Source organism: Triticum aestivum, chromosome 2B, assembly GCF_018294505.1.
Source record: "Triticum aestivum cultivar Chinese Spring chromosome 2B, IWGSC CS RefSeq v2.1, whole genome shotgun sequence".
NCBI lineage: Eukaryota > Viridiplantae > Streptophyta > Magnoliopsida > Poales > Poaceae > Triticum > Triticum aestivum.
Genome location: NC_057798.1, coordinates 518,416,820 through 518,429,982, shown reverse-complemented (window position 1 = coordinate 518,429,982; position 13,163 = coordinate 518,416,820). Strand labels below are relative to the sequence as shown.

General features: G+C 49.3%; 3 protein-coding genes across 3 annotated transcripts; 2 read left to right on the top strand and 1 right to left on the bottom strand.

Annotated features, from left to right (window-relative positions):
* Window positions 1–296: 296 nt before the first annotated feature.
* On the bottom strand, window positions 297–3,832 carry LOC123045770 (glycosyl hydrolase 5 family protein). The gene is made up of 4 exons (XM_044468946.1): window positions 3,381–3,832; window positions 1,968–2,215; window positions 1,353–1,873; window positions 297–1,021 (listed from the first exon to the last, which is right to left on the bottom strand). The coding sequence occupies exons 1-4, from the start codon at window positions 3,795–3,797 to the stop codon at window positions 525–527; spliced, it is 1,683 nt and encodes a 560-aa protein (XP_044324881.1). The 5' UTR covers window positions 3,798–3,832; the 3' UTR covers window positions 297–524.
* A 53-nt stretch (window positions 3,833–3,885) lies between these two features.
* Window positions 3,886–6,603, top strand: LOC123045769 (pentatricopeptide repeat-containing protein At1g08070, chloroplastic). The gene has a single exon (XM_044468945.1). It carries the CDS (start codon window positions 3,987–3,989, stop codon window positions 6,093–6,095), a length of 2,109 nt encoding a protein of 702 aa, XP_044324880.1. The 5' UTR covers window positions 3,886–3,986; the 3' UTR covers window positions 6,096–6,603.
* A 1,868-nt stretch (window positions 6,604–8,471) lies between these two features.
* Window positions 8,472–10,224, top strand: LOC123041542 (cytochrome P450 71A9). Its single transcript, XM_044464141.1, has 2 exons — window positions 8,472–9,450; window positions 9,537–10,224. The coding sequence occupies exons 1-2, from the start codon at window positions 8,533–8,535 to the stop codon at window positions 10,152–10,154; spliced, it is 1,536 nt and encodes a 511-aa protein (XP_044320076.1). The 5' UTR covers window positions 8,472–8,532; the 3' UTR covers window positions 10,155–10,224.
* Window positions 10,225–13,163: the final 2,939 nt, after the last annotated feature.

Below are 13,163 nucleotides of genomic sequence, written 5' to 3'. Positions count from 1 at the left end.
TCTGAGGACATAACGGATGCAGGCAGAAAAAAGAATATATAACGTTAGGTTCTTTAGGATTCAGTTTGGTTTGAGTTTGCTTCCTTGTCATTCAGCTGAATAAAGGTAATCAGTTTTTCTTTTTTGGAGGAATATAACAAGAAAAATTGTGAAACGCCTTCCTTTTTCTTCAAGCTCTATCTCCTCCTCACGGCTCCCTTTGAGCACGATTGCAACCTCAGATCCAACCCTAGACTGCCTCGGTGGCCAGCAAGTGACATACATACTCAACCAAACAACGGTAAGCCAACAAGCACTAGATTCTCTGTAGTTTTATTCTGAATCCAACAACGTAAGCAACATACAAGTGGTTTGTTTTGACAGAAAAAGAAAAGTGCTTAAAGGGTGACACATTATACACACTAGAGTAAGTGAACTTGCAGACATTTTGCGTGTAACTTCCCAGATCACAAGATTACGATCGTCGAATTGGCCTGAACAACTTTGTCCTCAACTAGATACATGCATGATGCGTGTTCAAGTCGCTACCGCGATGAACTTGAGGTTGGAGGCCAGGGTCCAAGAGATGGCAACCGCAGAACAGAGGCCTCACCTGGTATGCCTCTACTACTCGATATAACTTTGAACCACTGACTCTCAGGGTCGCAACTTGGATCTTCAGTCAGGCACTTGCATTGATCTGTGGTGATGACGCCGTCAGGACCGGCTTCCAAGCACACTCTGGTCCCATTCTTAGTGATTTCGGACGAAACATGCATTCCTGAATCAGATATTAGCTGCCACTTTGAACAGGATTTGCTGCAGCCAGTCCCAAGCTTTGCAGTATCACCCACAGACTTGGCTTCAAGGCATTGCCCGGTGTGCTTCAGCACAAGCTCATGCGCGGAGGTGTAGTTCCAAGCGTTCGATTCATGGCATGGACCCAGCTTAAGAACATTCGTAGATTCCACCAACACGCAGAGCCCGGTTAGAGGATGAAATATTACGTTGTATGGTTTGTGACTGCTCGGTAGACCAGGACCTGCAGTATATATGCATATCCATTATGATCTGACTTAAAATAAATTCTCCCACTATCAAAGTGTTGGCAATATACTTTGCGTAAATTTAGTCTTTCTTGACTATTTGGCTACTACATATATCATCATCGAAGTGCATCAATAGCAGTTACAATTTACAATCATTTTTGAAAGCCAATAAATGCATACTGGTAAATTATCCTAAATGAATAACCATGAAAGGCTTATGTGTTGGTTCAGCAAACAAACGGTTTGACAAATATGTGCAACAGACAGCACAAATTTTTTGTCTGACGACGTCGCTAGGTATACAGAGATAGGTAAAGTTCAAACCTTGAAATGGAGATTGCAGAGAATTGATCCTTTCAATTAAGCTGGGGTTTCTAGCTGTATACCAATCCCATGTTAGCAAACCATATGTTTCATCGTAAGCTAGAATACCCTCCCTGATATAGTAACTCCCTTCTAGAGCCCAAACAGCCCAATCCAGATCCATTTCAGCTGCTACACTCAAGAAGCACGTAAGATAACGATTGTCAGCAATATGCGTGCCAGACATGTCAAACCCAATCTCAGAGAAAAATAACGGCCATCCTTGTTGAAGAAGAAAGAGTCCTTTAGTCCTTATGGACTCGACGGCCACTCCACAAGCATCATTTTGGTTCCAATTTTCCCAATCGGTTCCATCTGAGAAACCATACCAATGCTGTTCGAAGACTAACTTTCCAGTAAATGACAGCTTAACTTGCTTTGGGGACAAGAAGGAGAGACTGTTATCAAAATCCAGGCCCGACAAAATAACAAGGACATTAGGGTTTGCTGCATGCACAGCTTCAGCACCCTGTTGCATATACCTAAAGAATGTAATACAAGTTCTCAATATCATCAGTTATATAGAAAAGCCTTCTCAATAGCATGACTCATGAGGGCCTTTGCTCAGTAACGTACCTGTACCACAAACTAACATTTTGGTAGGGGCCACGAAGCTCATTACGCAAACTCATGCCGACAACATTCTCTGTGTCCCTAAACATTGTTGCCATTGCACTGAGGCCCTTCAACCATTCTTCAGGGTCAAAGTATTTGTCTCCAAAGAAGCCATTACCATCAGTTCTGCTACAGCACCATCCTGGAGTGGTCATTTGGTTATCAAGTATGACCATAATACTGTTGCTGGACAAAGCTGACACCACTTCCTATTAAGTTTGACCCATATCAGAAGGATGATCATAATCATAATTGATTTACCCCTTGATAGACAAAAATAAAAATATTGTTTTCACTTCATGTTTAGCCTGGTACTAGTGTGCCACAAGAAAAACATACAGGTTGGGTAACTAGATCATTTGTTCTATATTACCATGTCAGCTAACTAGATACCTCCCCGATAGACCCTCACGCCCAACTAGATAGCTGGTATGGAAAAAGAACCAGCTCACCTAATCCATTCGTTTGAAGTGACATGTATCCCCATCATCCAAACAAATCCTACAAGCAATATTTGTGCTCACTAGAGCATTGTGACTTGCAAGGCACCCTCATATTGGACCATCAATTTGGTGACTAGTAGGTATACCTCTGTTCAACCTAAACAGTGGCGAATAAAATGGAAGACAATATTTTAAACAAGAGCGATGACATTTCCTGAAATAGCAAAAATGATCACTTATTTCTATATTGGCATTTATCCCTCATCTTGCATCAGATGGTGTCCTTAATAAAGAGAAAAGAAGGATACCCTGATGTTCTTTGGCGAGCCTTGTGAGTTCTGATGAATTATTTGCCTTCAGAATTCCTCTAATATGCAATGTTTGGACTTCTGAAGCAAGTTTTAGTTATTCAAAATAGTGCTAATTTCAGCTGCTTTAGCTACAGACAAATTGATTCATGACATACACTTTTTTCGATAATATAATTTCTCTTGTTTATCCCCCCGGAACAGTTATTTACTTTATGTCTATAATTGACATACTGTGTTGTGAAGTTCAGTTCACTGCTAACCTGGCACTCTAGCAGCAACAAATATATTCCGAATTTTCATTTTTGTTTCTTTAAAGAACCTGTAGGTTGCATTAAAGACATGTTCAATTTTGGCATAACTTAACCTTCCAATTCGCAACACTAGCAACACTTGCCAATTCTTTGGTGGTAGTAAGATATATGTAAGCATCCATTTCAGAATATTATGCTTTGACCATTGCTTCTTGCACTTTGAATACTAGCTAAATGAACAAGGTTTGATTAATACCGACATCAAGTCGAAACTAGAACAACGCAGGAATCCGAATAAACAAATGCAATCTTGGCTTCTCAGGGGATAAATAACCTCGGTTATTTAAAGCGGTGATAGCAACCACCTACCCGGAACACGTCGATGAGGGGCAGGTCCAGGAGGTCTGGGTTGTTGACACGTACGCCGGCGGCGGACTCCCGCAGGCCGAGGCGCTCCAGCGACCACCGCAGCGGCAGCGACGAGAGCGTGGCGTTGGTGGCGAGGTAGGTCGGCCAGGTGAGCCTCACGCAGTTGAACCCCATCGCCGCGACGCGCGCCGCGATGTCCCCCACGCCGCGCCGGGACAGGCCCTCCGCGGCCACGGGCTCCAGGTGCGCCGCCCAGTTCGCGCAGACCAGCTTCACGCGCCGCCCATCCGCATCCACCACCCACCGCGACGTCGTCGAGAGCGGCAGCGCCGGGAGCGAGACCGAGGCGGCGCGCGCGGACGCTAGGAGGACGAGGAGGAGGCCGAGGAGCAGCTGAGTTGGAGAGGAAGAAGCCATGGTAATTACTGGGACTGGGACTGGAAGAGCAGAGAGGCGGATCTGGAGTTTAAATGGGTATGACATGTGGGACCACTATGTGTGGGGACCACGCGTCAGTCGCACGGATTGGTTGCTGCTTGGATAAGTAAGAAAGGCAAGCAGCGATTGGCTTGGTGCGCTTAAGCGGTTAAGCTCAAGCGAGCTCGAATGGCCACCGCCGCCGTCGTCTCGGCGGCGGCTCTCCCCGCCGCGCCGTCGCCGTCGCCGGTGCGTTATACACCCCGCCGAGCGGCGCTTCGCGACGTGCCTCAGCTCCACGCGGCTCTGCTCAAGTCCGGTGAGCTCACCACTTCGCCAGAGTCCTTCCACTCCTTCCTCGAGGCTACCGCGCTGCCGTCGCCGGCCACCACCGCGGCCCACCTCTCCTACGCGATCCGCCTGCTCCGCCTAGGCCCCCACCCGCCCCTCTCCGCGCGGTCGTACAACATCCTTATCCGTGCCCTCTTCCGCGCGGGCCACCCGGAGGATGCCCTCCACCTGTTCGTCGAAATGCTCGATGCTGCCATTGCTGCCAACGTCTGCCCCGACCAGCACACCATTGCTAACACCGTAAAGTCCTGCGCCAGGATGTATGCCTTGGCTACAGGGCGCAGTGTTCAGGCGTACGCTGTCAAGCTTGGGTTCATGGCCGATCAGTTTGTGCTGAACAGCTTGATACATATGTACGCGAGCTGTGGGGATGTCGCAGCGGCACAGGTGCTGTTCAACACAGTGGAGGAAAAGGGTGTGGTTACATGGAATGCGATGATAGCGGGGTACGTTAAGAATGGAGACTGGAAGGAGGTAGTGGAGATGTTTAAGGGTATGCTTGAGGTTCAGGCACCATTTGATGAAGTCACATTGGTGAGTGTTGCCACAGCATGCGGAAAAATAGGTGATTCTAAGCTCGGCGAGCGGATTGGAGTTTATGCAGAGGAGAAGGGAATGGTGAGGAACAGAAACTTGGCAACTGCGCTGGTTGACATGTATGCCAAGTGTGGAGAACTTGATAAGGCGCGCAGATTGTTTGACAGGATGCACTCCCGGGATGTGGTTGCTTGGAGCGCGATGATCTCTGGCTACACTCAAGCCGACCGTTGTCGAGAGGCACTTACTATTTTCAATGAGATGCAGGCTACCGAGGTGAACCCGAATGACGTAACCATGGTCAGTGTGCTCTCTGCCTGTGCTGTCCTGGGTGCACTTGAGATGGGCAAGTGGGTGCATTCATACATAAGGAGAAAGGCCTTGCCCCTTACAGTTGTTCTCGGCACTGCGCTGGTGGACTTCTATGCAAAGTGTGGATGCATTGAAGATGCAGTCAAGGCATTTGAGTCGATGCCTGTGAGGAATTCTTGGACGTGGACAGCCTTGATAAAGGGCATGGCAAGCAACGGAAGAGGCAGAGAAGCGCTGGAGCTCTTCTCTTCCATGCGGGAGGCCAATATTGAGCCTACAGATGTCACATTCATTGGTGTTCTCCTAGCTTGCAGCCACAACTGCTTAGTTGAGGAGGGTCGCCGGCATTTTGATAGTATGACCCAGGATTATGGCATCCATCCAAGGATTGAGCACTATGGCTGTATGGTTGATCTGTTGGGACGGGCAGGTTTGATTGATGAGGCGCACCAGTTTATCAGGAATATGCCAATTGAGCCAAATGCAGTTGTCTGGAGGGCACTGCTGTCTGCTTGCACGGTTCACAAAAATGTTGAAATCGGAGAAGAAGCCCTGAAGCAGATCATCCCACTAGATCCCTGTCACAGTGGTAACTACATACTTCTATCAAACACCTATGCATCAGTGGGACAATGGAAAGAGGCAGCTATGATTCGGAAGGAAATGAACGAGAGAGGGATCAAGAAAATTCCTGGGTGCAGTCTCATTGAGCTGGATGGGACGATCTTCGAGTTCTTTGCTGAAGACAGCGAACACCCCCAGTCGAGGGAGATATATGAGAAAGTGGATGAGATGATTGAAAACATCAAGATGGCGGGGTACGTCCCAAATACAGCTGACGCAAGGCTAGATGTTGATGAATCTGAGAAGCAAGTGTCCGTTTCGCATCACAGCGAGAAGCTGGCCATTGCGTTTGGCCTGATGAAGTCGCGCCCTGGCGCAACGATCCGGCTGTCGAAGAACCTGAGAGTGTGCGTGGACTGCCACTCCGCCACGAAGTTGATCTCCAAGGTGTACAACAGGGAGATTGTTGTTCGAGACAGGAACAGGTTTCACCATTTCAAGGATGGATTGTGCTCCTGCAATGATTACTGGTGAGTACAGATTCTCTGTTCGTCAAGGTTTTTCTCTTAGATAAGTATATGTACACCGGGCACACCTGAGCCAGAGAGGCTGTAAAGCACTCTGTAAGTACGACAATGCCGTTCACTCTCAAACAGGAGCTCAAGTTATTAGGTATTAAGATCAATAGCAAATTCTCTGCAGAGTTTGAGGCTTGGTTAGCTCAGACATTCTAATAACCTGATGATTCAGTTCCCCAAAACCGGAGTTGGTTAATCTGTTTTCCCTTTTCTGGATAGGATCTTTGTAGTTTTCTTCTTTTTCTCCTTACCTCATGTAACATACTACTATTAATGAAAATTTACCGTAGAACTATTGTCCTACGGTGTGCGCTTCAAAAAACGGTTAAAAAAGATTCCTAGCCTGCCAGAACAGAAGTTGGTTCTGCAGCTTCAAGAGCGAGAACTGTGAGTGTGTACAGACTGCACATTGCTGTGCATTGCATGAATGCCAAAACGAGGAATAAACCTGTTGCATTTTACTACTACTTAACTTGTAAAGAAACTGTGCTGCGCTTCTATAAAATTTTCAAATGCAGAGCAGCACAGTTTCCTCTCATTGTCTTGGCCACAACGACGGGCATTTGCTGGGTCGACTTTGATGGCCCAACCTATGGTTGCTTCTGGTGAGTTTGTGTTGTTGTCAACAAAGCTGACGCGTGGATGCGCACATGTCTAATTTCTTTTGTTTAGCCTCATTACAATTTTTTATGTAATCCCGGCTGCTGATATAGCCACTTATCTGTACACATCGGGTTAGTGAGAAATCTCCATATCCGACAGAAGCAGTACCTTTCAAGTGTCATCCGGCCGGCAAGTACACCAAGTTGTCAAATCAGAATGCTACACCTACATAAAGATTCCTACGTAATTCACCTAACTGGTTTGGTGGCACGTTTTGGTTAGAGGAAATAAGGCAAAATTGCTACACCTACGAAAGAGTTCTACGTATCCTACGTAAACTTGCTTGGCCTAAACCAAACGTCTCCCCCCCCCCCCCCTCCCCCTCTGATTTTCAGGGTGGGCCCTGCCCCCTCACTAACACCCCATTAAAAACTGACAAGTCATATACTTTCTCCGTCCGAAAATACTTGTCATCAAAATGGATAAAAAAGAATGTATCTAGAAAACTGCCAAGTCACATAACAACCAGCATGTAGGTCTAGCATTACTCGAAATAAGGGGAGGGGCCCTACCCCGGTTGAAATCAGGGGGCCGAAGAGATTAGATAAGGCAAGTTATGTAACATTACTAGGTCTACGTAGATGTAGCATTTTTTATTAGGACGCCGATAACGCCCACACGTGTGGGCGTTAAGGGATCTGGCCACATGTTTTGTGTGGTATCTAAAAGAACCAGCCCACACGCCTACGTGTGGGTAAAACAACTAGCGCTCACACGTTTTTTTTTCCTCGCGGTCCCTCTCACACGCCTACTTGTGGGCAAAATGGATAACATCCACACGACCTCTCTCAGCCACCTATCTCACTGGTCTCGCACGCCCCGACAGTCACCACGCGTCCTCACAAGTTGCCATGGTCTGGACCCTCTTCAATGTCCGTTTAACTGCAGTTGCCATGTCGGACAACTACGGTTGCCATGGTTGCTCAACTGCAGTTGCCATCTCATGTCAAGTGTCAGACGCCATTTTGGACAACTGCAGCTGTTGCCATGTATGGTCTGGTTTACTATAGTTGCCATGGTTTGAAAACTTTAGGGGTTGCCTCCTACTAACACTAGGCAGTTGTCATGTATGGTCTGATTTACTACAGTTGCCATGATTTGAAAACCTTATGCGTTGCCACCTACTAACACTAGGCAGTTGTTGTGTAGCGCTACAAAGAGACATGGCAAAATAACATGTTTCGGGTAAAAAGAGAGTTGACATCTGCTTACAAGCACATTAGGGCAGTTGCCGTGTACCCTGCAAAACACATGGCAACTGACATGTTCGGGTAAAAAAATAGAGTTGCCATCTGCTTACAAGCACACTAGCGTAGTTGCCATGTATACTGCAAAACACATGGCAACTGACAGCTTTGGGTGTGGGAGAGAAGACGGACGTGTGGGCGAGATGGCAATGCCCGCACACCAGCCCTTGTGCGTGAGTGAAAAAAGACGTGTGAACGAACTACTAAACGCCCACACACCGGCCCTCCCGTGTGTTGAAACTGACGTGTGGACGACCGGATGAATGCCCACACACCAGCTCAATCTTACGTGATACCACAAACATGTTAAGATTCGTGCAACCACAAACGGACGTGGATCCACGCGTGTGGGCAAGATGCAACCGCTCACTTGTATGGGCATTAGTATTTCCGTTTGATTATCCGTATGTATGGAGTAAGCAGCCGCTTTAGACAGCGGCGGCCTCAATCCGCACCACCACGACTCTGCGACAACAGTTTGCCATGGCGTCGCTCCAAGCTCCCGAGCTCTTGGCATGCCTCGTCGTCGTCGTCGCCACCCTCCTCCTCCTCCTCAAGCAACTGCTCGCGCCAAGCAAGAGACACTCCGCCTCACCCTCCATCCCGCGCCCGAGGGGCCTGCCCCTCATCGGCAACCTCCACCAGCTCGGCGCACTCCCGCACGACTCCCTCGCCGCGCTCGCCGCCAAGCACGACGCGCCTCTCATGCTGCTCCGCCTCGGCTCCGTGCCGACGCTCGTCGTCTCCTCCGCCGACGCGGCGCGCGCCGCGTTCCAGCACAACGACCGCGCCATGTCCGGCCGCCCGGCGCTCTACGCGGCCGCCAGGTTCTCCTACGGCCTGCAGAACATCTCCTTCGCGCCGCCGGAAGGCGCCTTCTGGCGCGCCGCGCGCCGCGCTTGCCTGTCCGAGCTCCTCGGCGCCCCGCGTGTGCGCGGGTTCCGCGAGGCCAGGGAGGGCGAGGCCGCCGCGCTCGTCGCCGCCGTGGCCGACGCGTCCGGAGCCGGCGCTGCTGTGGACCTCAGCGAGCTTCTCCTCGCCGCAAGCAACAAGATTGTGCGACGTGTCGCCTTCGGCGGCGACGACGGCGGCGAAGGTGGCGCGGAGGCGAGTGCTGTCCTCAAGGAGACGCAGAGGCTTCTTGGTGCTTTCTGGGTCGCCGACTACGTGCCGTGGCTCAGGTGGCTGGACGCGCCGCGTGGCCTGCGGGGGCGTCTGGAGCGGAACTTCCACCAGCTCGATGCGTTCTACGAGAGCGTGATCGACAGTCACCTCAAAAGGCGAGCATCCTCCTCCGCCGACGAGGAGGAGGACTTGGTCGACGTGCTCCTCCGCCTGCATGCCGACCCGGCTCACCGGAGCACGTTCAGCAGTCGCGACCAGATCAAAGGCATCCTCACGGTACGTACTCGTGCACCTCAATAAGAACAAATGCACACGCACACAAGCATTTCGTTGAAAAGTTTGGCTTTTACGTAACTTTGAAGGACATGTTCATTGCCGGGACCGATACGTCGGCGGCGACGGTGGAATGGACGATGACGGAGCTGGTCAACCACCCGGACATCCTCGCCAAGGCGCACCACGAGGTGCGCAGCGTGGTCGGCGACAACGGCATGGTCCGGGAACCCGATCTCCCGGGGCTCAGCTACCTGAAGCTGGTCATCAAGGAGTCCATGAGGCTGCACCCGCCGGTGCCGCTCCTGGTGCCCCGGGAGACCACCGAGGCATGCACGGTCCACGGCTGCGAGATACCGGCCGGGACGCGGGTGCTCGTCAACGCGAAGGCCATCGGCGCGCACGCCGGCGCGTGGGGCGCCGACGCGGCGCAGTTCGTCCCCGAGCGGCATGAGCACGGCGAGGACCTCGGCGACTTCAAGCCGTGGCACGACAGCTTCGCGCTGGTGCCGTTCGGGATCGGGCGGAGGAGCTGCCCCGGCGTGCACTTCGCGACGGCCGTGGTGGAGCTGGTGCTGGCCAACCTGCTCTTCTCCTTTGACTGGAGCCCGCCGCTCGGCAAGGTGGACGCTGAGGAGGAGAACGGGTTGACCGTGTACAGGAAGAACCCTCTCGTACTGTTCGCGAAACCACGGAGATGCGCGTAGTACGATGTTGTGATCTATGTACAGCAAATAAGTGACATTTAGTCCATTTATTCATTATTATCTTGAATCAGTCAACATATCAGTTTTGCTTCTTTCGAAATAGTTATTTCTAAGTCAACTAACATATCCATCTGACCTAAACATGAAAGTACTCCCTCCATCCCATAATATAAAGAACGTTTTTGATATTAGTGTAGTGTTAAAAACGTTCTTATATTTTGAAACAGAGGGAGTACAAAAAAAAACGATAACATATTGATCGGACATCTACCAATGTCGACAGAGATATTTATAAGATGATTGAGCTGTATACAATTGCATTTGATAGTAACTTTGCGAGATTGAGCATTAGCGGCTATGTTGTCTCTATGCAAGCGTCCAAACATATGTAAGAGCAACTCTAGCACGTCTTAGGGCCCTGATTGGCGTAATAAACCAATGATTTTAGCCGAAAAGGTCGTCCTAGTAGGGTTGCCGACGTTGGAAGCGTCTATGACCGACAATGTTGACCTTGATGTCGTCGGCGTGTTGATGATGAAGAGAAGTATAAGTTGAAAATTGGAAAATAAATATGTAATCAATGACATGGGTCCAATATGTAATGAAATTATGAAGGTTGAGATATGGCGAATCGGAGCACGTTGCATGTCTAGCCTCGAAAAGCATATGGAATGCACTTCATATTAGGATCAATATATCGACAAGAGGGAGGGGGTGAATGGGAGAATCTATGGAATTCTTCGAAAACATAAAATACTTTAGGAAATGGAAATAGAAGAATAAGGGAGTATGAAACAGTAATACAAAGACTAATTAAAACAGGAAAATCAATACAGATAACTTAGCATGCGGCTCAAAACTCCTGTGGAAGGGGCATAAGAGTGCGGGCAAGTAAAATGGCTAATTGATAGAACAGATGCTCAAGTCTAAGAAACAAGCAAATGCACTTGAGAATTGGTAGACAGAGTACAAAGCTAAGCATCGAGATATGCAGCGGAATAGATAGACGCTTGCAAAGTCTTGACAACAATCACGGAGAAAGATATAAGGGGGAAAGCTTTGAAGCACGGAGAAATTACTAAAAGTAAAGCAGTGCGAAGAAATAGAACTCGTTTCCTCACAGAAGACAATATAATGTGTTCACCCAGTTCAAGTTGGTGGCACAACTCTATGTCTGGTTGGAGACGCAGAGCCACAACTCTAAGTACACGAAAGTTCTCGCCTTCTTCTCCCTGAGCTAAGTTCTTCGGAACCCTCCCAATAACTCATGGTGGATCTTGATGTGATCTTCGGACTTTCATAGACTTGTTCTTCGATAGTCTGGATGCTCTTGAACTTGACTCACAGCCGTCTAGATGATGCTCATTCCCCAAGAGTGAAATGTCTTAGCTCAGCTTTGATTCTCTAGTGATGCTCAATCACTTAATAGTTTTAGGTTATTGGGGGGGGGGGGTCGTCACTTAGGATTCTCTCAATCTCTTTGGAGGGATGGGTTGCTAAGACAACACTTGTTAGTTTTCACATGTGGCAGCCAACTGCCAATGGTTGGAGGCAGGTGGCTATTTATAGTCCGTGAGTGAACCCAAATTCTTCAATTGTTCCACATAATTTTTAGGGGTCATATGCTTTGGTTCAACCGTATCCCCATGGACTTTCGCTTGTATATACACACAAACACATTATTTCCTTAATTGTTTTCTCATTAATCATCCAAAACCTCAAAGGGGGTACTAGATGCACTTACACATATGCAATATAACAACTATGAATATGGAAACTATGGCGGAGTTAGGCCACCTTGTAGGGTTCGGTGTTACTTACAACCATCGAGGGCTTGCTTTCACCTTCCCTCTGACCCGGCGATCGCCCACATCTTTCGTGCTTCCACGACGTGGTCGTTGTATGGCAACTCATGTCATTTTTGGATTGATCATTAGATCGACGGGAAGTCCATCTCAGAGCTTGCACCCCTGGGTTTTTCCCTCGTCCCCAAGAAAAGACGGCAAAAGACCGCACGGTGTGTGAGGGCTTGTCGGAGCGTGCTTGGTTCCGCACATCCATGGTGCAATTGGGTCTGGGGTACTTGTGCAATACGTGGAGCTTTGGCATCGCCGTCACCCCCTTTCCCCCTTAGGGGGGAGGGTGACAGGCTGCGTTGGTATTGGACTGACTCCGTCCAGTTAGTGCTATTTACCCCCTTTTTAGGGCTCGACCCGCGACCAATTTTGGCAGCTTTCTTGGAAGACTTGGGTGTCGCTGCACATCAAGGTCTTTGCATGGCTTGCCCTTTAGGATTGGTGTTGTATGGCGGATCGCCTTGCCCGTCGTGGGCTTCCTCATGATGACTTCTGCATCCTCTACAATTAGGTTCAGGAAGATATGCAACACCTTCTCGTTGGATGCCCCTTATCTTGCCAGGTCTGGCACGAGGTGCTCTTCTGGTGTCCCTCCACAACCACTCTGCCGAGCTCGACAACCGTCTTATCTGACTGGTGGGCCACCACATGTGCGCTCGCCCCTTGAGGGCACCGTGGGGGTATCTCCACTCTCATTCTACTCACTATATAGTGGATTTTGAAGCACCGTAATGGGTGCATCTTTGATGGGTAGCGATCCTCCGGCACTTGCCGTGTGCAAGGCATTCAGGAAGACACGCGCTAGTAGAGTAAGGCCGGCGCCAAAGGGATCTCCAGAATGCTCCAGGAGAGTTAGTTTGTTGTTTTTTTGGCGGTTGAGCACTCCATGTCTCTCCTGCTCAGGTTATCATGATCGTTGTCTAGTGTACGTGTATCATGATGGCTACTGTCGGTGTCAAAACCGGCGGATCTCGGGTAGGGGGTCCCGAACTGTGCGTCTAGGCAGATGGTAACAAGAGACGAGGGACACAATGTTTTTACCCAGGTTCGGGCCCTCTCGATGGAGGTAAAACCCTACGTCCTGCTTGATTAATATTGATGATATGGGTAGTACAAGAGTAGATCTACCACGAGATCAAGGAGGCTAAACCCT

Bases quoted from the DNA above. Each gene is read 5' to 3' on its own strand.
- LOC123045770 (XM_044468946.1), bottom strand. From the start codon at position 3,797: ATGGCTTCTTCCTCTCCAACTCAGCTGCTCCTCGGCCTCCTCCTCGTC. The intron at 1,874-1,967 runs GTACGTTACTGA...TACATTCTTTAG, and splicing joins AATGTTAGTTTGTGGTACAG to GTATATGCAACAGGGTGCTG. The intron at 1,022-1,352 runs GTTTGAACTTTA...TATATACTGCAG, and splicing joins TCTGCAATCTCCATTTCAAG to GTCCTGGTCTACCGAGCAGT.
- LOC123045769 (XM_044468945.1), top strand. From the start codon at position 3,987: ATGGCCACCGCCGCCGTCGTCTCGGCGGCGGCTCTCCCCGCCGCGCCG.
- LOC123041542 (XM_044464141.1), top strand. From the start codon at position 8,533: ATGGCGTCGCTCCAAGCTCCCGAGCTCTTGGCATGCCTCGTCGTCGTC. The intron at 9,451-9,536 runs GTACGTACTCGT...GTAACTTTGAAG, and splicing joins AGATCAAAGGCATCCTCACG to GACATGTTCATTGCCGGGAC.